The 23855-nt window shown below is 34.5% G+C and overlaps 1 protein-coding gene across 1 annotated transcript in view; it reads left to right on the top strand.

Moving 5' to 3' along the window:
- Nucleotides 1-23855, top strand: part of LRP1B (LDL receptor related protein 1B) — a 750266-nt gene that overhangs the window by 625880 nt on the left and 100531 nt on the right. Inside the window, exons 57-60 of the mRNA XM_064515494.1 lie at nt 1934-2019; nt 5575-5697; nt 9422-9603; nt 9877-10076. Coding sequence (XP_064371564.1) covers nt 1934-2019; nt 5575-5697; nt 9422-9603; nt 9877-10076 — 591 coding nt within the window. The remainder of the gene's footprint in view (nt 1-1933; nt 2020-5574; nt 5698-9421; nt 9604-9876; nt 10077-23855) is intronic.

Below are 23855 nucleotides of genomic sequence, written 5' to 3' on the forward strand. Positions count from 1 at the left end.
ATGTTGTGCTCAGATAATTTTGGTGAATAGTGCAGCGGGTTATGATAGTTTGAATTACTAACTTTATTAGAAAAGGTATTGGGAAAGTTGAAAAAAATCACTTCTAGTTTCTACTTTTGAGTCACATGATAATGTGTTTATGATACGTATTTAGAAGACTGCTAGAGTTTATTTTATCAGCTTCAGAATATTACACTGTCCTTTTAACTTCCCAGTATATTAAATATATCTAGTGTGCACAGGAAAAGACAAAACAGGAAAATATAGTAAAAATTACCAATTCCATTGGTCCCAGAGCAGTCAGCCAGCTTAAATATAAAACCAGCCACTGCTTATATGTAATGCACAGTAAAGTTCAAGGTACATAATAGCACTGGTTAATTCCTTACCCCTCTCTCTATTCCACTCATGTTGTTTTTGTGTATTTTAGTCAGGGAGATTCATTAGACCAGTGAAAGGAGGAGGAAAAGGTCAGCAGAAAGAATCAAAAACTCCATTATTGCCTTCTGCTGGATTGCCTTCATAAGGCAGGCAGTTCTCTTACAATTTCAGCAGACTCCTCCTTATTCCAGCCTTGCACAAACTTTATATATATATATATATATGTATATATATATGTATATATATATGTATATATATAAAAAATTTAAAAACTGGTTCTATTTTCTGTCTAAATGACAAGACTGGAACCTCTGTCTGCCTCAGATTCCTGTCTCAGGTGCTTCACTGACTAGTTGGAGGAAGCACAGGAGAGCTGCAGGATCTGTTTTAGCTTTCCACCTATCTCACACCTTGCAAAACACTGATACATTTAGAAGCCATAGATCACTCAAATGAGAGGAGGAGCTGGAACACATGATAGGACAGTTGTGTATTGGAGCAGTAGTAGATAGAATTTGAAAAGTGATGCTGACAAAGTTACAGCTGTGCTGTAGCAAGGATAGCTGTGGTGAAAGGAGTTGGCAACATGTGGTGGCTGGCTTAATGCTGATTTCTTGCATAAATTGCTCTGAACTCTTCACAGCATCAGAGCAGCCTTTCTCCACAACCTGTTAACTTAGTCTGTCCTGAAGATGATGCCTCAGATCATGTAAGAACTGGAGGATGTGTTAAGAATTAAATATAAAATGAATGCAAGGTGATACAAAGTATTCACTAAAAAAGTAGAGTATTTTGGACCACACATCACATCCCAGAATGTATAAGCAGTAGATAGGAGGTAGATAGGAAGTACATGATGGAGTGCTTGAGTATCTGGAGGAATATTTTCAGATAAACTGGAAAACTGGGGTGAAAAAAGCCAAATCTGGCTGAAGTCTAGTGTTAGAGAATTTAGATTTGTCCAGATTGCTCTGTTTCTTTATTTCCAGAATGTTTTGACTATTGAAATTTCAAAAAGCAATGGTCAAAATGTGTTTGGTTTGCGACAATAACAAATAATAGTCTCCTTATTAATAATAACTTGAAAGCGAATTTTGAATATTAAAATATATGAATGTGCAGTTTGCATTTATAGCTAAGGATCAGTTTATGCCTTTAGAAATTGTTAAAAATAAATCAAGAAATTAGAAAATCTCCTTGTTCATTATTTATCTAATGATATTTAAAAACTAGAACAAATGGTATGAAATATATTTCAAATTTAATCTCTGACATTACATTAGCATAAAATTCAGTATGGTTCCTATATTACAAAGACAAAAAACTAAATTACACTGAAAGATATACTAATTGATTGCTTTGTTCATTTTTATACTGCATCATTGATCTTTCTTGGAACATTTAAATGTTTTAAATATTTCTTTCATCCATAACATTGGTCAGAGCATGTAACATTTATTTTTCAAGCCATCTGTATTTCAGCATTGTATTCCTGATTTTCCATAAATTAACGTAAAAGCTAGTCTAATATATTCTTTCTTCTGGGGTTTAGATGAGGAACCTTTCTTAATTCTGGCTGATCATCATGAAATAAGAAAAATTAGCACTGATGGATCCAACTACACTTTGTTGAAACAGGTATAATCCTAGTAACATGCTCTAAGTTTAACTCAGTACCTTTATTCATATTGAAAGTATGCAACTAAGAGAATTGGCACTGTAAGCATCAGAGAACAACTGCAGTACCTTCACAGTTTTTATGATATCTTAAATTGGCTGTTGTATCTGAGTTTGACATGATTAAGGCTCAGGCAGTTGTTTCTTCAGTCGTTCAGAAGTCCAAAAAATAACATCTGTGTTATTTGTGATGCTCTTCCATTGCAATGTGTTTTGCACAATTTGTATAGTTTTACTTTAAAAAAAAAGAAAAAGAAAAAAAGAAAAAAAAAAAAAGCTGTCTTGCCATGTATTATTTGGGCTAATTACTATCAGAATCCAAAATCTATTTTTTTCAATTTAAACACACAATTCCAAGTTTTACTATATAAATGATCATATATTTTTGGCTAAACCTGAATATTTACATATTTTTTCTAAATTGTTATAAATATACCAGGAAAAAAACTTTGAAAAACCTGCAAAAAATAGCAAGTCACTTAGTAAGTACAGAGCTATTGTTTTAACAGTTTCTGCTCTGCCTCTATGCTTCACCTAAGTGTAGTTACTTACCATAGTTTAGATTTCAAGAATATTTTTTAATAAAAGTATCTATTTCCTTGAATACTAATTAAATGATTATAGAAAGACTAGAAAATCAGTTATGCCAGTCAATAGCATTAGGCTTTTTCTGACTTCTGTGTCAGTAAGCTGTACATCTTAATGTCCGAAGAAATGTGTTCAGGTCTTCACAATGGCAGTTAAAAAATTAACCATCTTACATTGTACATTCAACTTTCTTTAAGCATAGCAAACATTATGTTAAAGTCTGTCTGTTTTTCTGAAATCCTCCTGATTACCTCTCATTTACATCTCACTGACTTTCTCCTCTTTTGCTGGTATATCTACTACTAGGAGCCTGTGAAAAGAGAGGAGCAACAGTCAGTTTTCTTTATGGTGGATGCTGACAGATCTGCTCAGAGCTTCATCAGTCTTGAATTTAATGGGCCCCTTTTCACTACACTAGAGACCATGTAGCCCCGGCCATTAAAGAGAAGCTGTGGTTTCCATATTACATCGGTTCCCTAGTCTAAGACATACCTCTGCTGTTGAAGCTACTGGCCTTTGATCTTATAAATGCAGCATCTTTAAAAGCATCCAGATTTGAAAGCAAAAAGAGGAGCTATACCAGCAGAACAGGTGGGCTGTCTTTCTCGTGAGGACATCTTTTTGTCCTTGTAATGTTACGATGGATGGGGTTTAACCCTTTCTTAGACATCTGCTAGATGAAGGCAAATGCCAGAACTGCTCTGGCAAATGAGCAAAACTACCCTTCTCTATGCATTTGATCTGTGCTTTGTCATTCTAACAACTGTTCAGTATAAACCCAAAACAGGGAAGCTGAAAGTAGGAATTCATTCACTCTCCTCTGAATCGTTATGTGCCAGCTTTTTCCTTTCTTTTTTTTTCAAATGTACCTAAACAGTACCACTGTTTGAATTACATGTTTCGTGTATGTTCCTTTGCCATTTCCTTCTTTTGTAGTCATCAAACTCCCAGGGTTTCCCTAGAGAGAGTAGATGGAGAGTCTACCTCCTCATTATTAGTGATTTTAGCTGGCTGTGTGGCTTTTTTTGTTTTTTTGTTTTTTTTTTTAAATCAGGGTGCCAAGGAACACACCTCATGACCAAGGACAGTGTGCTACATGTAATAGAAACAAACACACACAGAGCTTTGAGATGAGAGACATAACACAGCTGATGATACCTAAAAGTTTCACTATTCCTTATAAAATCAAATTACATGAGAAAAGATAAAGAATTATGCTAGGAGGACTCAGAACTGACATATAGAACAGGAAGAGGAGGTGTCATCTGGACAGAGAAATTTATTGCAGATGTACTGAAATAATTTTACCTGCAGTTGATGTTTTGATAAGTATTGGAACTAAAATCACCCAAAATAAAGAAAGTACTTAAAATCAGTCACTAGCAGGCAGTCCGTTTTCCTTTGTCAGACTGAATACTTAAGAAGTTTTTAGTGTTTAAAATATGTAGGCCTGTCTTTCACGAATTTATTAATTTTGCTTTCTAAAATGTTACAAAACCTTGATAGTCTTTTATATTCATCCACATGCTATCTCCTTTGTTAAGAATTTGGGGTAGGGGGTTACCTGTAGAAGTATGTGTACTAAGAGTAGAAAAAGACAATTTAGAAGAAAAAATTGTTTTGTAGCATAGTTACTGTGGCTGACAACTGCAGTTTGTTGTACAAAAATGCTGTGTGCATGAATGTGTGATTTTTGAAAACGAGGGTGGTCCTCCAACACTGTATTGTTTCAGGTTTTGCTTAATAATGGTCTGTGCAACCTAATCGTGCTTTTGGTCAAAAGATATATTTACCATATTACACTATAGTACGGTTTACAGATTAAGCTGTATCTCACTTTCAACAAATGTAAATGTTACTCTTCTTAGTACTTGATTTTAGAGGTGGCTAGTTCAGTACTTTCCCTGTACAGCTATGACCTTCGTTAATGAGGGAGGTTGCCAATTACCTGAGAATAGGTTATTGGGCTGATAATAGAATTAATTGAATTGATATTGTGGTTATAAAAGGATTCCAAACTGCATCTGTTCTTTTTAGCAATGCTGCTTCATCTTTGAAAACATCTTTGTATAATCTTACAAATAACTGAGATTTAACTACATGTCAGAATGTTAAACAGATTACGGAGCAAGGTTTTCCTCATCTCGGACAAGGAGTGAAGGGTCTCCTTTGAACACAGCCAGGATCAAAACCTGTATTAAGGCATGACTATAGGAGACTTCCAGATGCCTGCTTAATCTCTAGCCTTCACATTTTACATATATGCTGCCTTTAATACAGCATCTGAAAATCAAAATCCTCCCTATTCAGGATTTAAAATTCATAGTTTTTTCAGCCTGACAGTTTTGAATAATATATAGTAATAGAAAAAAGTCATTTCTAAAGATGATAAATTTTGTGCTATTTTTTATTTTATTTGTTTAAATGAATGTTTTCACATTTTCCAAAGAGCTGTCATTCCTATATAGGACAGCATTTTACTTCCATTCCTAAATAAGATGGTATTCTAATACTTACCTTTCATTTGGTGGAAATCGTCACAAATTTTTTTCCTTTTCTTTAGTTTGCCAAAGTAATGTCACAAGTAGTAATTAAGAAATTGAGTAAAAGTGGAAATATTTACTCCATAGGTACATTTTAATATTTGGAATGAAAATGCAGGCGTTTCATTTACTTTCATACATCATCTGCATTTTGAAGTAAGTTCTTTGTAGTCATATATTACTGTTACAATTTTTATTTCTTAGTCTGATTGTTTACAAGTAATATATGGAAACATAAAACACAGGTACTTCAAAAATACATACTCAATAGAATAAAACATTTTGAATACTATATGCCATATATTTTGCTTTTTGAGTGCTACCAAACAGTTTCTATTCAATCAAGCATATTTCAGTAAGTAGACTTAATTTTTTCCATTTTTAGGGGTTGAACAATGTGATTGCAATAGATTTTGACTATAGAGAAGAGTTCATCTATTGGATTGATTCCAGCAGACCAAATGGCAGTCGTATAAACAGAATGAGCTTGAATGGAAGTGACATCAAGGTAATTGGGGCTTAATAATGTCACTACTAGAATTAAGTTTAACTGAGTATTTTGGGAAATTCTTCTTCATGGTTGCAACTCAGATTATGAGTTTTCGATATATGCATACATATATACAGAATGAACTAGCAAGTCCTCGTAAAATATAATTGCCTTTTTATCTTTGTATTTTATTTCAAATAACGATAAGGACGAAGAGGACTGTACTTATGAGCTAGTCTGTATAACTTAACCGGCAGTTGACTGAACTGGCTGTTCAGTATGGTTTACAGCAAGCCAAATAAAAAAGACAGGTATAAGTATATAAGCTGTGTAAATACACTGATATATTATTTCTTCTTGTAGTCTTCAATTTATGTTTGTTTCACCTGCACTGCACTGATAGTGAAAAAAGCTCACTGTCTTTGCTATGAATAATCCAGGGTGAAACAGTGTTGTCACTTCTGCACAGCCTGTCTGTTCTGCCTCTATGGTGGAGTAAGTTCACAAATCCACTATTATGCATATTTTTTGACTTACATGAACATTTTTGCTGGATCTGTGGTAAATAGTAAGAAATTCTTCTTTGCTTACTCTCTTACATCTGACCTTCCTCTTAGACAAGGAACAAATTAGCAGTAACAGAGCCTGTAAATTTTGTTTCCTCATTGTACACCAGTGTAGGATACAGAGAGAAGAGGTATGTGTTTTTCATTTGTGGCTTAGTGGATGGACTGACGCAGATACTCAGAGCATACTGACCTTAGTCTTTCTAAGGGTTAAGGCTGCAAAATGCCTGGCACCGGTTGGCCTTGTTTCTGTCCTCCACACAGTAATAACGGCTCTCAGAACTGAAAAGAATGTGGATGAGCACAAGTTATTTAACTCTGATGCCACTGGAAATGAAATTAAAATACAGCATAAACTCTACAGCTCTAGTGAGTCCCTGTGATAATTTTTCTTTCAAAAAATAGGATACAGGAAAATGTGGGATTCTGTCAAAATTCCTTAAATCCTTAGATCATATGTATTTTCTTTGGACACTGTACAAAGTATCCTACTCGGCTTCTTGCCCTCTGTGGCTGAGTCCATATTTTGTTTCTAGAAATGTTGATAGTGGTGAGGGGAAGCTGGGGATGTCCACAGACTCTTTATTTCTAATCTTACTATCTCAAGAAGAGTCAGTCTCTGTCACCAAATTGTAATTGCCAGGTGGGAGAGTACAAAAAAATACCGGATTGGTTTCTAATGACTGAATGATACTTACATTTTTTAGGAAAAGGTTTCAGGAATTTGAACAAATGTGAGAAGAAAATTAGGCTGGGAACATGAAAAGCATTACTTTTTTCCTTCAGTAATACTTTGAAATTTGGAGAATAAGTGTCATCCTGACAGTTTTTTTGCTTAAATAGGATGTCAAGAAATGCAAAGCAAAATTTGTGAAAATAAGTGCATATAGTTTTTATATGACCATTTCAGTTCATTTCACTGAAAACCTTGGTCTGGATTTTAACCTGTGAAACCTAAAAATTGTGTGTAAAATTTATCAAGTATTATATACACTGTAGGTGTTTGATACTTTGTCAGTAATTTTATCAAGTGCAAAATGGTAATTTGCTATCTCTTAGACATACATTTTAATATGTTACTGTAGCACATTTAACAATTGATGTTATAAAGTAATTGATTTCCTGGGAAATCCTTACATATATATATATATATATATATATATGTATATGTATGTGTGTGTGTATATATATATATATATATATATATATATATATATATATATATATATAAGAGAAGGTTTTATGATTGGCCACCTTTTCCTGTGAAGTATGAATTTTTTATTTTATTCCCTTCATACTTCTTGGTTTGCTATTTGCTGTTTGGTGTGAATATTACTATTCAGAAGGAGAAGTGTATATTACCTAGGACTTTCCTTTAAGAAGCCAGCATCTTTTCAGCATACCTAATTCAGTTTTCTTTGTCTAGGAAAACTGATGGTACCTTATTTTTCTTCTGTATCTGATCACGGAGGAGATACTTATACAGTTGAAGTGACAAATTTTCAAAGGAATGAATTCAAACATTAACACAATGTTTTATGTATAGTACTGTAACTTGAAATGAAAACTGTTACTGAGCAGATGAAGAATGCTATAGTATGCTGGAATATATACATTAAATGTCACACTGATAATCTCATTGACGGGAATAAACTTTAAAGTGACCCTTCAGAGAAAAATCATCAGCGAGAAGAGACTAATTTCTGTGGTTGATGCTTCTAGATAGTGTGGCTAAACCACAAAATAAGTTTGCAGAGCTATCCATTTCTACATTACAGCAATTGCTGCAATTACACCTTTATAAAACAGTGAAGGTGGTAGTACGTCAAGCTTGTAGTGAAGCTCGTAGTATTAGGAAATGAAATATTCTATGCATATGAAAAAATTGGTGCACACTTGGATTTAATTTTAAGAAGATTTTATAAGGTGGTAAATAACTTAATAACCTGAAAGGATATTTTTACATATAAAATTGGGGTAAAATATCTCACAGTATCCCATTTTGTTTTGAAGGCTTTTCAATATCTTCAAATAGTAAATGAAATTATAAATAGCACATTCAATTATACACTTTCAGGGTTATGTGTAAAGTTTACACTCCAGTGTACATGGTTTTAGTGGTGAAGTTGAAGATAAGTTAAAATATACAGTGTTCTCATTATCAATACTTAAAAAATTCTTAAATATTTTCAAGTATTGCTCTACTGCTCTCTGTGATTTCTTTTTTTCTTAAGTTCTACTTACATAGACCTAATTAGGAGTTGGGATCAGCTTAGGAGTTGGACTTTGATTTTCTGGTTACTGGGGATATTCACATGTCAGCTGAGTAGAGAGTTAATATGAAGCACTCCCAGCCAAGCAAGATTGAGTCATACTACCATTATGAGCTTTGTTATCCTGTATGTTTACAGTCATTTGTTTCAGTGTCAGAATTATTCAACTAATAAAAAAATTTTGAGAATTACATATCCCTAGCCAATAGAGCACAGATTTTTTTAAAAGAGCACTGAATTGCTTCTGTCTCAGCTCATTCCTTAATTAGGTAGTCTAATTGAGATTGAACTAGAATTAGAAAGTTTCTTTCTTTCACAAAATGAATATTGGAAATAAGAGCACAATATTTACCTTCCAACAAGGTATGCTTACAGCATATCTGTCATGATGACATACAGCATCACTGTTATATTAAAATGAAATATATGCCAGCATAGGCTGGTGAGGGAAGAGGTGAGCTAAGAAGCAGACAGATTTGAGGGCATGGTACAGGGGGAGAGGCCTCATCTCCATTCTGTTCTGTGAAGAATAAACAGAGGAGTAAAGAAAGAAAAGTGTTTTTTTTTTTTAATTAAGACAGAAGGAAAATTAAAAAGTTAACATTGAAAAATAAAAGACATAAAATTATTAAAATTTAGTGTGTCGTCCAGGGAATTTGGTAATTTGACCTTGCCACATCATAGTTTTCTCCATTCTGCCCTCTTATAAGAAACTGCATTAAAAAAGAAGTGTCATTACTTCAGAAATGTCATTGTTTAACATGGAATATTATCTGATTTTTATCATATTGCATGTCTCTGTATCCTATATCCAACCTTTCAATGTTCTGAAATATTTAGCTCCAGAATTGTTGTTGTTCCCAATATTTAAACGGTTAATTTATGTAATTTTTGCTTTTCTAGGTAGTACACAATACAGCTGTTCCCAATGCTCTGGCTGTTGATTGGATTGGGAAGAATCTCTATTGGTCTGATACTGAAAAGAGAATTATTGAGGTGTCTAAACTCAATGGCTTATACCCTACCGTTCTCGTGAGCAAAAGGGTGAAGTTTCCTAGAGATCTGTCATTAGATCCTCAAGCTGGGTATGAAGCAACCATTTTGCAGTAATGCATTATTTAATCTTATTTATTTAAATATTGTCTGACTCTTAGATACACTGAATATTAGTAATCTAAAATGCATAAGCAGTGTTTATTATGCTATCTCACCTGTAGATAAGAAAAAAAACTACCTGGAAGATGGAAATATTGTGGAATAATTACTGTCTTATCCTTGAAACTAACTAAATAAACAAATTATGTATTATTATTATTTTTACATCTCTGAACAAAGTAACTATTGATTTTGTTTTACAGATACTTGTACTGGATTGATTGCTGTGAGTATCCTCACATTGGCCGTGTCGGTATGGATGGCACCAGTCAAACAGTTGTCATAGAAACACAGATATCTAGACCTATGGCCCTTACAATAGATTATGTCAACCGTAGACTGTATTGGGCTGATGAAAATCACATTGAGTTTTCTGACATGGATGGATCTCATAGACATAAAGGTTGGTCAAACAGCTATTTCCATTTTCATCTTTGCTTTGTAGATTTTAATTCAAGATGCTTAATTCAAGATGCTATTTATAATTACATAAAAACTGTACTTTTAAAGTGAAATTGCAAGCTTATTAAATATACTTTTTCCTTTTTATCAATATTTTTAAAGTCATTTTTCATATTACCTCTCTTGGTATTAGTCATTTTTTAAACATGTAGTAATATATGTCTGTGGAAAAAATATCAAATCTAAATTGAAACTCTAGAAACAGACTCAACAATCGGAAACTGCACTGTTAATTCTGTACTCTAGTGTATGCACATAACATGCTGTTCTCGACCAAATTATAAAGCCACTGAAACTCAGCTATTAAAATTGGAAGATGGATGTTCTGTGTGTCATGTGTCAGAAAGTGGCTAAAAGAAATCTTTTCTCCAGCCAGAGAAAGCCTGGAAATGGCCATTTGTCCACTCAGCATGAGTCAGTCAGTGTAGTAGTATTACAAATGTAATTTTGGACTTTCCTGGCAGATGGATAAAATAACTTTGAAAATTCTAATGTAATGAACTAAACTTTATCACTATGTGCTGCTTCTCAGTAAGAGAGGTAATTGAAAAGTTAATATTCTTTACCTATGAAGTGTTAAAAATAAGTTTTTTACAATGATGATTATTTCTCATATTCCAGATGGTATAATTAAAGATCTTTTACTTTAATTAAAATACTCGACATAATCAATATTGGGGTTTTTTTGTTCAGGTGAAAGTTGGTATTATGTGAGCTCCCTTTCCATAACCTAGCCTGGTTTATCCAAACCTCAAAACTGCTGTTATCCTGGTAGAAACTTCATGAATTTCAGCCTTTTTAGGCTTTTATCTCATACTGGGTGCTTCCAGGATTTCTCTGAACTGGAGTTCATGAAATGACTCATTTATTTGGAGCTTTCCTTTGAAATAAATTAAAGAAAAATGTTTTCTAGCTCTTGTGATCATGAAGAATAAATGATAAATAGGTATGAACAGTTCAATGACACTTATTTGAGATGGCAGGTTGGAGAGACTACAGCAATAGCTGAGAGAGTTGCAGACATTCTCATTAATCTCAGCATTATCTTCCATGCTTTTTGTAACAAGCACAAGATAGCTTAATGGTTTTAACTTGCTCACCTAAGCAGTACTTATGCAGACAAACTCCTGAGCGCTGGCTGAATTCCTCATGACAGTGTGTTTTTCTGACAGAGGAAACAAAGCCCCTTACTCTACTGGATGTTATTCCCTGTGTTGCTGTCCTGCTATTTCCTTCTCATACAATTATCCTCCTTTTGCTCTTCTTTATGGATTTTAGCCCTAGCCTGACTGCACTGGTCAAACTTTTCTCAATTTTCTCATTCAACCTGAATGTTTCAGGATTCTTCTTTCTCAGAAAATGTGCTTGTATCAGCAGATTTCAGAAGATACCTGCAAAATTCAGTTCATCCTATCTTTAGTTTCCATTGGCTTGCTCTTCAGCCTGTGGATTTGTATTTAGTCTAATCTTGCCCAAGTGGGTGAAAGCAGCTTCAACTGCTTTTACATTCACAGAATCAATGTCTTCCCTAGAAGATAAGTGAACCTAGGGAGCAAGGAAACTTGTCACAGGCCCACAGTTGGCACCAGTGTAGAGCAATGTGTCATATAATACTCTTTCTCATTCAACAGAACAAAAACCTGCCTACCTTTAGACAGCTGAATGTGTTCAGGACTGTTTACAGAGAATGTCTGATTCTGTAGATACTATAGTGAAAATATTATAAGTCATGTGTTACTAGACATTCTTTAGGCTTTTATTTCTGGTAGTTTTACCATATCCACTAGTGGATGAAATAGGTAGAAATTGGCACCTGTTAAATATTTGAGGCAAGTTTCATAAGTGACAGTGACTTTGTGTACAGCTGGTGTCAAGATACTTTTAAGAACTTGGCTTTTTAAAGTAGATTAAGCAATAAGAAACTTCTTTCTTTGGGAGAAAGATCCTGAGGTATTTCAATCATGTGGGAGGAAGATTTTCTTCTTAGTTAATACAATTTGTCATTTTCTGTTATCAGATGCTGCTTCTCAAAATACAGTTATCAAACCAGAGTCGAGGTGTCACAATTTGTAGAACACTTTCTGTGGATTAAGAGAAGTGATAGAGTTCTTGCTGTCTGAAATGAATCAAAAAGCAAAAGCTACTAAACGATGGTCAATCTGTCTTTAATCAAAATCTTTTCCCTGTCCCTCCCCCGTACATAGTGGAACAAACTAACAAATAAATTCTGTATTTCTTGATGTTTTCAGCACAAGACTGGAAACATTTCTGGAAGATAAAATTTAATCATTACAAGTTAATTATCTTAATAAGGGACACTAGGGGAAATTTAATGGGTAGGGTTTAGAAGAAATGAAACTTTATGATCTCTGCTAGCTTTACAGTATGAGAAACTATGAATCCATGTGGAGATATATATATAAAAAAATAAGAAAGATTGGTTTCATGCCTTGTGGATAACTGTGTTTCTTGAAGACATACCGCCCTCATGGATTGCGTAGTCCATCCTCCTTCTGTTGTTCTGAGGCATTTTGTATCATCAAAGTTAACTAATGGATGATTGATCTTATTCTGTTGTTTCCCTTTTCAAATGGAAAAGGAGAAAAAGGATAAAGGCACAGATATGATCATAAAGTAGACACTGATGGATCAGAGCAAAAAGGTTTAAGTAGGATTCATGTGAGCAGTGCGATCCAAAGGACTAATTCTAGAAAACTAAGTATATTTTCATCTCCTGTGGCCTTTGAAGGTATGGCTAGCTTGCTGTGAGGTTTTTTTTCTGAGAATATATTTGTTGGGTCAGAAAATGCCACAGAGACTTCACAAGACCCAGTAAAAAAGTCTGTTGTCAGAAGCGGCTCTAAGGTATATCATAGAAAGATATTATCATGTAAGATAGACCCTGAAGGGTTGGTGCTTTGCACTAGATACTTTTTAAAGACAAACAGAACAATTTTAGGCAAATTATTTACATAGTGTCTGTTAAATCCATGAGTGTTTTTTCCATGCAACTTCAGTTTACTTGTCTTTTGGTAATTTAGACCTTAGTAGAAAGAGTTTTTGCAACAAGTATATATTTTTTTTCTGTCTTACAGATCAGAAAAAAAAATCAGAAAAAGAAAATACTGCTGCTTTTCTCTTGTAAAATTCCTCAGTTTTTCTATAGAGAAGTAGGCTTTTATAATTGCCAAGATAGTCCAATAAGAACTTTGCAAATATGCTAACTAGGCCAGAAATCTCACAGTACTTGGGAGCTCTTCTTGGCACTAGGGGCGGCAATGACCTTGCTTATCTACTTGAAGTTTAATGCTTGATTATGTAAACTGTCTTTAGAGCTTAGCTAATTTAACACTGCAGCATTCACAAACGCTATGCATAGTAAATGATTAAGCAACCACTGAAGCACTAATCTGGCTAAGCACTAAACTGGTTTATGTCTGTGAGCTTTAAAAACATTTAAGAATTTGTCAGACTTAACAGCTGCTTTTGGTTCCTATTGCCCAGGGGAGATGCAAGCTTCACAGTTCCCCAGCTACCTGATTGCCTCAAACAGGTTTTCGTATGCTTCGGAGCTCTTAAAACCCAGAGGTGCCTACCATTTTCCCATTTCACTCTTTGAAGATGAGTATTTCACTGTAATGAAGCTATAAAACTTGAATCAGATAGTCCAGTTTAGGAAGTACAGAAGCTCCTCTGAGCTGAGATTAGTCTTTAAATGTCCCGAGTTCTTTGATGTTTTATACTGTAACAACAAAAGTTTAGCACTTCATTGCTTCATCTTATATGGGCATGAAAATTAAGCAATGAAGAAGTGTTGAAGCTTTAAATGAATTGAGTATTTGTAAATGACTCCTTTAGTGGAAATACAGTTATCAGAGAAAAACTTTTTTAATATAATATCTTAATTAAAATATTCCTTTTCTTTGGAATTGGCTTGTGCCTGAGTGCTAACAAACTTCAAATTTGGTGTACATATATGCATATATATATATATGTATATAAGCGCATAATACTTGAAAGTATTAAGTCAAAGGTTCTTTGAGATGATAACTTTTCATTTAGCTTCTGCAATTTCAAATATTGCAACTTGTAAGACCTTTGTTGGTACAGAAAGAATATTTCTGTCCAATTCTGAACTCCTGAGTTTATAACCATCTAAATCCAGTTATTTATGGAATTACCCTAATGTAAAAGTAATGTAACAAATTGCAGAAACATAATTCCTTACAATTTTAAGCTGCAGTATTCACAGCTGAAAAATTAGAGAAGCCTGAAAAGAGGATTTCTAATGGCAGATGAGAGATGTACGGTAGCTCTAATACTGAAACAATTTTTCTCTCAATTTGCGTGAAGTCTATAAAATTATTCATTATAGCCACCGCTGATAGCACAAACCAGTATCATAATTGCTTGACTACTATTATTGGGTTCTAGATGCCATTTTCATGATTGTTAAGATAAAATTCTCCAGCTCATATGTCTTCCTAAATCTGATTATTTTATTTTATTGTATTCTATCTGTTTTAATGGCATATTGAGGAAAAATACATAGATTCACATACATTAAAGGCAATTCTTACAATTATGTTACTCAGAAGCTCCACAGTTCAGGGAGCATGAAGGTTGACAACAGATTGGTTTCTGTATCTTCAGCACCTATAATACACCTAAATTTGGTTAGATTATAAACATCTGAAAATAATTTTTCTACATATTCATTAAAAGCTTGACAGACATTGGCTGGTAAAATCTATGAAGTTTCCATATGTGCTAGATATACTCCATCACAAACTTCAAAGGATGGGCATTACTTTCCATGCAGTTGCTTCTGTCAGAAAGCTGCTAGGACTGAGCACATAAAGTACAATTTTTCACATGTAATGATGTCTCCCATGTTCCTACCAAAGCAATACAAAGGGGAGGCAAGAAGCAGGCTGTTGCCAGTGAAGAAGGGTGCAGAATGTTGTGCACCTGATATAGTGGTGGTAGAAGATTTTTGAAAACATATTCTTCTCCTTTCATGATACCATTTTAAGTCATATTTCGTAGTTCACTTTAGTACCATTTGTGCCTTCAGATGTTTAGATTTAATCTTAACTCCAAATATCCTGCTTTCTGTATGTTACTAGTTCTGTGACATATGACAACTTTTGTGTGATTTTTTTTAAAATACAGTATTATGCTAAGATACTATATCAATTTTAACTGTTTCAGTTATATTTTTTGACTGGCAATGTATCTTACCACTTAATGCTAGTACTTGAATCTTCTATTCTCCAGTTTGGACATGTGATGTGTATATTACATTCATAGAAAGAAATAGGCATGCATGCACATTATCAGTAATATTTTCAAAGTTTAAAAGGCTTCAGTTAATGAAATAAACCTATATATTCCATGAAACCTGTATTTTCTGTTCATTAAGTTTGGCAAGGTGATTTAGTAAAATTAATACTGATTAGAAAATGTTAGATATGTGTGTTCTTATCTCTTAAAAAAATCAATGTTTTAGTATAACTTACATAAGTTTAATCACCTCATTATATACTTTTTCACAAGTGTAATAGACATGTCTTATTTTCATTATTCACTATTATTTTCCATTGTCCAAACACTTCAAATCCACTATCAAAAGGAGCAAGTAGCAGCAGAAATACTGTACAGAAATAAAAAGTATAGAACCTGCTTGAAAAGTTTACAATCTGAATATAAACTGAGACAAAAATAGGTATAAGGCAGTTCAAACAGAAATGACAGCAATATGGGCCAGTAATTTCAGCACAAGAGGGGATCGACTATTTCCAAGCTTATTTGTTTTTGTAGGTATAATGGCTATTTTTCCATTAAATGATGTTTTTCTTTGCTAGTTTCTCTTGGAAGTTTCATCAAGTTTCTTCTTAAGATTTTGTCCAGATGTCAGTCTGCTTTTTCTTTCTTTCTTTCTTTCTTTTTTTAAAATTTTGCATTTTTCTAAACAATATTTCAAGGTCAAAATTGTCTCTACAGATGTTGGCTATCAGCCTAAAAGAGTTCAGCTATTCTCAAATTTATTTTTTGTGGGTTTGATGGCTGTGAAAGAACTGGAAAAAGAGCAATGAAGTGTATTTGTACATGTTAACACATCTCTGTCCATCCCTGAATGGCAACATAAAAAGACTGAGAGTCTTCTTTGACAGAAGGGTAATAGATGTAAATTAGGTCTAATTTATTCTAAGTTATTGGGCAATAAGACTTAAATATCTATAAATGATAGTTTATGTTTAGCTAATTCAATACCAACTACTTGATGAGAACGGCGAAGTTTGAAAGTAACTGTTTAAAGTGCAGTCTCAAGGAAACACACTATAAAATGTCATGTGCAGTTTAGGAAATTAGTTTCAGAGAATGGTATGCACAATGATACAACCGTTTTTTTTACAGTTTTGTCAGCAGTATAAATCTTCTTTCTCTGGGTGCCACAACTCTTAAACAGAAACTCCTTCAATGCCACTGAGGGGAGAGGGTCGCGTGAAATGTTGCTTAACGGAACCTCAAGCAGGTCCTAGCTGGGTTAATGCATTTTGGGAGAAGCATGGCAGGAATCTTTCAGTCCTTCTCTTCTTGTACAGTTTTTACAAGCACATCGCAAAGTTGTAGTCTTTTCTCTTTGGAAAGTGAAGGGACAGATCTCTTTCTGAATTAAAGGCAGCTTTGAGAGCGTGAAGTTGTCAGCCAGCTTCAGCTGGCTTGAACAGGATTAGGGAGGAGAGCAGCAAAGAAAATGTAACCTTGGTGGATATGATAAAGTCCAGGTGTTTTTGTAGCATTTCTTGGTTAGAAGAAGTCAATGCAGTACCTTTTTAAGTACGCTTTTCCTTGGGACATAGATTGTACCAGCTGACAATGAGACATTTTTTCCCAATCTTAGTTAGTACTATATTTGTTTCTACTTTTGGAAATACTATACCTTGCCTTAAGAATAGACTGGAGAAAACCATTTATTGAAAATCATGCCTAAAATTGTTTTTTGAATTATTTTTATTTTGCATAATTGCAGTTAAATTCTTTAGTATTTACTGGAGATGCATAAAATGAGAGTATTGTTTATGTTTCAGTGAGGGCTGAGTGGTACCAGACTTCACTTCTGTACAGTATGGCAAGCATATTTTGTAGTTACAAGGTCTCAAATAACATTTTTTCACCCCTGAAATCAAACCTTGCAAATTATGCTACAGGTTTTGTACTTTAGAGTGAATATCAGAAGTACACAGAACTTACTAGAAAATATAAGGGAAATATAATTCCTACAAGGTAAAAGTAGACATTTTTATCACGTGTGTGACAATATGTGATTTTGTATTCTTGGATGAAAATCACCGCAAAACATGAGACAGACATTTACATTTTAAATCTGTGCACACTTCTCACATGTCTACAAGATCATGTTACCAAATTACAGGGCTCTTCTAAGTTTTTTAATGCACTTTATTTCCTTTTATTATGTTATCTATGGTCATTTTTTATTTTATGAGCACTTCAGTTCGGTTGTGAGCCTCCCCTTCTTCTGCCTTTGCCACCTACCTATACTTTCTTCTTCCTATTTGCTCCAGCTTTCTGATAGGCCCGTGCTTTTCTCTTTTCTGGCTTCTTTTTCTTGACACAGTTACCATCTTTTTTTATCTCTTTGGCCAAACACTGCTTGGGATCAGAATTCTTCCCATACTGTACGAGAATTCATTGTTTATATATAATATCACACCTTGCTAGAGAATTAGAGCTGGTAGTGGAAGGCCTGGTAGTGGAAGGCCTGTTAGAGGAGGGGACTGCAAGTGGGGGCTCACCCACCTGCAGTAGCAGTGGAGACTGTGCTAGAAAAAGGCATCACAAAACAGAGTTAATGTGCAGTTTTTCCTCAGAAATGGCTTAGAAAGGTCGTTTTGGATTCCATCTTTGTTATCTCTGAATAAACTCAGATAAAATGTTTTACTTCACAAATGAGAAGAGCAGAGTGTTGAAAATCAAAATGTGTTGTCAATTTGAAATCACAAGACTCTCTTGCTGGAGCAGAGTAAAGCAATTTTTACTGGTATATGATGCATAGAATGTATAGTAGTATTATAGAAAAAAGTGGCATATATCTTTTGATTTGTACTATATCAAAAATTGTAAGCAACTTGAGTCATGGAAATGATTAACTCAGTGGTATCAGTCAATTGAGCAATACTGTTCAGGGAAAGACTTATGCAAGGAGCTAAGGGTGCTTTTCCCTTCTTCCATCACCCCGTAGCAGCTGTCCAGTGTGCAGGTCCACAACGATGGAGCTCGAGACCTGTGGTAGTTGGGCAGTTACCTCTTTTCTGATTGAACTGTACGTGAGTTAAAACAGTGGAGATTTCTTCATTTGAGAGAGAGAGAAAAAAAAATAACATGCATGGGCTACAGGGGTTATTTAAGGATTTGATGTTCCAACGATAGGAAAAAAGCACATGCTTTTTAGAGCACACTGCTCTAATAAAATGTTCTTATGGACTGCTAGAGCTGTATTCAGTAGATTATGGGTCTGTAGACGGAGTGTCTTGTTTGTTAATCAATAACTTAGTTTTGCTGGATGCTTTGAGATACAGATAAAGCTTGGGCATAGCTCAGCCCAATTTTTGAAGCTTTCATACAGGCTATAGAGTGACCTAGTTGTGAGAAACCTTAAAAGAGAAAAAAAGCTATTGAATACATAGGTAATTCTGGAGTAAATTCACACTAGGCAGTTCTAATGGATGTGTGTTAAAATGTCTAACTATTGAATTCTGTCTGAATTTGGTGGTCTTCGTGTCAGGCTAATGTAATTTTTGTGTTTAACAGTATATATTACTCTTACTAATGGATTGGCAAGTAGACATTTTGGTTAAATGTTTTCAAATAGGTAATACTGTCAAAGCAGAGGTACTTACTAATTATGGCTCTAATGTTTTTGCTCTGAATTTGCAGAAACTAGTCCATGTTCACAGTACTTACTACAGAAAGGAGAACAATTAGGCTTGCTTTCCTGTTTAAAACTGTGATTCAAACTATAATGTGTGCAGTGAGGTCAGTTGTTAGTATTGCAGCAACTAACTAATGTATGTCACTTCTGAGGAGGTAGATGAGTAGTGCAGATAGGTTCTCTTGAAGTTAAAGGAACGACGGAGAGAAGAAACTGGATATATCCTCTACTAAACATATTTATGATAAATCAATAGCTGTTAGTACCTGTGATCCTTGAAAGCTTGAAACAGTGATGTTCTCAAAGGGAAAGAATAAGAGGAGGAGACTATTTTACTGTTCATCAAAAAAATAAGATGTAAAATTACATTATGATTTTGTGTTCCTTTGTTTTGTCATTCACATTCCATGTGAACTTTAGATTTTATAATCTATTACATGACAACAGTTTTGATGCTCTGTTCTTTACAATATACTAAAAGTTAATGGAAAGAGGCAAAATACAATTCAGCTACTGTGGAACAACTCCTCGACTAGTAAAATAAATCAGAATTAGCTGCCATTAAATGACTTATACCTGTAACTTTCCTCATTCTTTACTGATATATCAACTGGAAAAAAAAGTACATTATTTTTTATGATCATCTTAGAAGAAATTTTCTTACAAAAATATTTGAATCTATTGATATTGTATATATTTTATATATTTTTTTACTTTATGTATATATTTATTCAAACTGTTTTATTTAACGTAGAGTCTATTCACTGATTCTTGTATGGATTTTTTAATAATTTTCTCTAAGTTTCATTGTTGGAATATTTATAGGTTTTACAGCCATAAATCATGTAAAATCCAGAAAGAATTTTGATCAAGTTTGTGTTGAACTCTGTTTAATGACAAGTTGACTTTACGGCAGAATCCCATTAAAATTGTAAAGTTGCTCCAAGGCCAAAAAAATTCAGAAGAAATGAGTGATTCATGGTACCATTTCCTCATATTTTGGATCAGTATTGGCTAGAACTTCATCTTATGGCAGCAGTCCAGGCAGCACGCCACAGCCCCTTGCACTTGTACGGTTTGATGGGCATACACTGGGCCAACTGATTTTCTGTTGGCATGCATGGTATGTCATGTTACTGTCTTGCTTCTTGTATTCTGGACAAAGATACTTCATTTTTGGTTACATACCAGCCACCAATGTTATCCTCTTTCTCGAGGGTCGTGTGGGGGTAGGTGGGCAGAAGGGACAGGAAGGGAGCTGTATTTAAGAACCTGCTTTGCAGAAGTCCTGCTGTCCTTCCACTATCACCTAACAGGGAATGTGTCCGTCTCCACGTGAAAGCAGCCTTGCCCCATGAAGGAATTGGGTTACTTGTGGAGGGAGATGCCACAAAGCTACCCGGGAAGATACTTGGCAGGAACTTGCTGAGGGCTAAGTGAATTGTCCTGGCAGCCTGAACGTGTCCTCTGGTCAGCCTGTAATGTAGTCCTGGTTTAGATAGTGTTTCCCTGCTTATGACTATGGAGTAGTAAGTAGAATTTGTTCTTTGAAACTCATTAGTGAGGAAAGATTTAGAGAATAACCTCCACTTAGAAGAACATTTTCTACACAGTTTGTTCCTCTCATTTTCTCACCAAGGAAGTTACAGTCAAACCAGGGGAAAATGCTGTAAATGCTAACAGCATAAACAGATGTAGCTGAGCTCAGGAGTGGATTTATCAATAATGGAAAAGTCTATCTGCAGCATTTCAGGTTCAGAGTTACTTCTTAGCTCTTTCATTGTAATGTAGGAAAGACCTTGTTTCTACACTAAGCAGCTTCCTCTCCTTCATAGTGAAGACTCCAAGAGAAAACTCACATGTTAAAAAGGGCTGATAGGAATAAGGACTCATTTAGCAGCATTGATGAAAAGAAGCTCCTTTCTTCTAATGGAGCTTCAGTTTCTTGCCCTACCTGTCAAATATCCGTTTGAACTGAACCACTCTCAAGAGACTTTGTTTCACTTCACTGTTCATTAGATGCAGCATCCATTCTAATCTCATGATAAATTATTCTGGAGAATGAAGCTCTTTATTTATCTAGAGGTCAGAAATAGACAGTGGCAGAACAAACTACAAGCCTACTCTGAGAGCATTTAAATCATTGACAGTTTCTACTTTTGACCAGTGTGCTTTGATAATGGAAAGCTGAATTTTTAGAAGGAGATTCAATTGTCCATGTACTCTGTCATACTTCTTTGAAAGAACATAAAAAAGAGAGTATAGCATTTTTTACATTATGTTTTTTTTTTTGTTGTTGTTTTTAGACAATCAGAAGATTTCAGCTTCTAAACCTGCCCCTTACAGAATTGGCTTTAAAAAAATCAAAGAAAAGTATACTTGATTCAATCAACTGTTTTCTGAAATGCTGTCTTGATTGTACTATTTATCATTTTACCCCTCCCATTTAACTTAGCTTACCTATTAATAAGGTATGATAAGAGAATTGAGACAGTATATGGTATTTTACTGAATCTTTTAAATTCATGAATATAAAGTTTCAACTGGATTCTGATGTATGCATAATCCATTAAAGCTATGATAAATTGTATACTTTGATTTCTGAATGGATTTTGTGTCTCTGTGGCAACCCACAGATTTAAATAGAAAGAAAAACAAGCATTTACTCATATATCTGTACTCAGGATTTACTCTCTACTTGTAATTATTGGATTGCCAGAAAAGGATGACTGCTGGACATGTTTTTCATCGGTGAGGAATGTTACAGAAGACCATTTCAAGATAATTGTCCCCAATAAATCCCCTTCATTATGGCTTTTATATGCCTATTTATTCAGATTTGAATCTCAGCTGTGATCAGAATAAGAGAATACAAACAGAGAAAAAAGAACATTTATTTTATTTAGAAATATTAGAGTGATATCTTTGACATCTTAAATTGATGTCAAAAGCAGCAACAAGGGTCATAATTTATATGAATAGATATCTTTCCAGAACTCAAGCAAAAGAAAAATAAATAGCTTTATAGCTAGCTTCAGGGTTTCATTCCAAGAGTAGCAGTTTCTCTTTCTGCTGTTTTTTCCATCTTCTTCTGTCAGTCTGGTTTGTATTTCTCACTAGAAAGTGTCCTTTAAGATCAGTGGAAGTTTTGTTGTTTTCCAAATGTTCCTAAAATTCATGGTAGTCTTTTAGATTTTGTACTGTGGCCCAATAACATGACTCAGAGGATCCAAGAATATTTACAATCTACCTAAAATAAAAAGTCTTGTTTAATGTGCCTAGGTTTCTGTACATAAAGACGGCAGTATGGGTGTTAGTGATTCAAACAAAAAGGTATTTCTTTTACACGGTATTTGTGCACACAGATAATGATGAACTCAGAGTTTATTCAGAATTGTAATTTCCTTTTTTTCTAAAAGACAAGTATGTTTAAGGTCTGTGCTTCCCTATTTAATTACTGTAATCTGGCAGTAAGCATAGGATATGAAAATTAATATTCTCAATTAATAATGTTAAACTATATTACAGATCATTCACTTCTTTCTAATTAATATTAGAGATACCTGCCTTTTCCTGAACAATACAAAGTTGCTTGATCTCCTCAAAGATGTATGCAATGCTTAAGGAATCTCTCAGAATATTCAAGGATAATCACCAGTGTTCTGCAGAAAACCAAAAAATGGTAATGAAGGGCATTTGACTCCTTAGTCTCAGTTGTGAATAGGTGCAGGGTTACATGTTCATGTCACTGCTGTCAGCGTTGATTCCCCCACACACCATACTAACCTAAATCGAAGTTATGTACTATTTTCTAGTCTATAGATTATTTTCTCCACCAAGGGAATTAGTTCGGTTCACAGCAGTGTGTGGATAAAATTAACATACTGTAGTTCATATAATTGGTGACACACACACACACACACACACACACACTCATGCACACACATCTTGCAGTGGGGAGACAAACCCTGCTCTAGCCTTTGGCTATTCTGGGCCAAAGAATCTGGGAGGCTGTTCATGCAATTTATTCTGATATATCCTGTAGTAAGAGAATGTCAGCCAGAAGGGAGACGAATCAGTATAATGGACTTAGCTGTACTTGTATTTTCTGTGGTCTTAATTTCCTGTGCTTGAGTTGTTACCTTGGCAAAAGTGAAAATAATGGTACTTCAAGTAATCTTTCCTTGAAGAAAGAGGAGCAGGATAGCAATAATCAGCAGGGAGAGTGAGTTACCTCTTGTTTAAAGACTCGCTTTTCACAATGTGATTCTTCAAATGATGGAAATTGCAAGAGCTTTTCTTGAGGTGTGCTATATTAGGTAGGGAACCAGGCCAAAATTGCATATGTAATAGGTGCCAAAAGTTCAGGCTTTTACATGTGATAGCACTTTGACTAATTTCTCGGAAATGTTCTGAACCTCTTCAAAAGACTATGTGATGGTTATGGCATGTGTAAACATACAAGAAGGCGAAATCGTTTCAGGTCTAAGAAGCAAGGGGATAGTGTTTCCCATGATCAGGAGGCAAGATACCCTGTGTGGAATTCAGTGCGGGCAATAGCATTGTGTACAAAGGGAACTTGCTGTAAGTTGTCATCCTTACACTCAGTATCAGCCATCACTTGTCAGTGAACTATGAAACGTTTGAACTGGTAACTTAGAGATTTGCCAGCCCCATTGAAGTCCTATCCAGGTAGAAAGATGAAGCTGTTTCTATCAAAGAAAAAAGGAGGAAAGTGTCAAGGGTATACTGGTTAAAAATGGC

The sequence above is a fragment of the Dromaius novaehollandiae genome, chromosome 7 (genome assembly GCF_036370855.1).
Source record: "Dromaius novaehollandiae isolate bDroNov1 chromosome 7, bDroNov1.hap1, whole genome shotgun sequence".
Taxonomy (NCBI): domain Eukaryota; kingdom Metazoa; phylum Chordata; class Aves; order Casuariiformes; family Dromaiidae; genus Dromaius; species Dromaius novaehollandiae.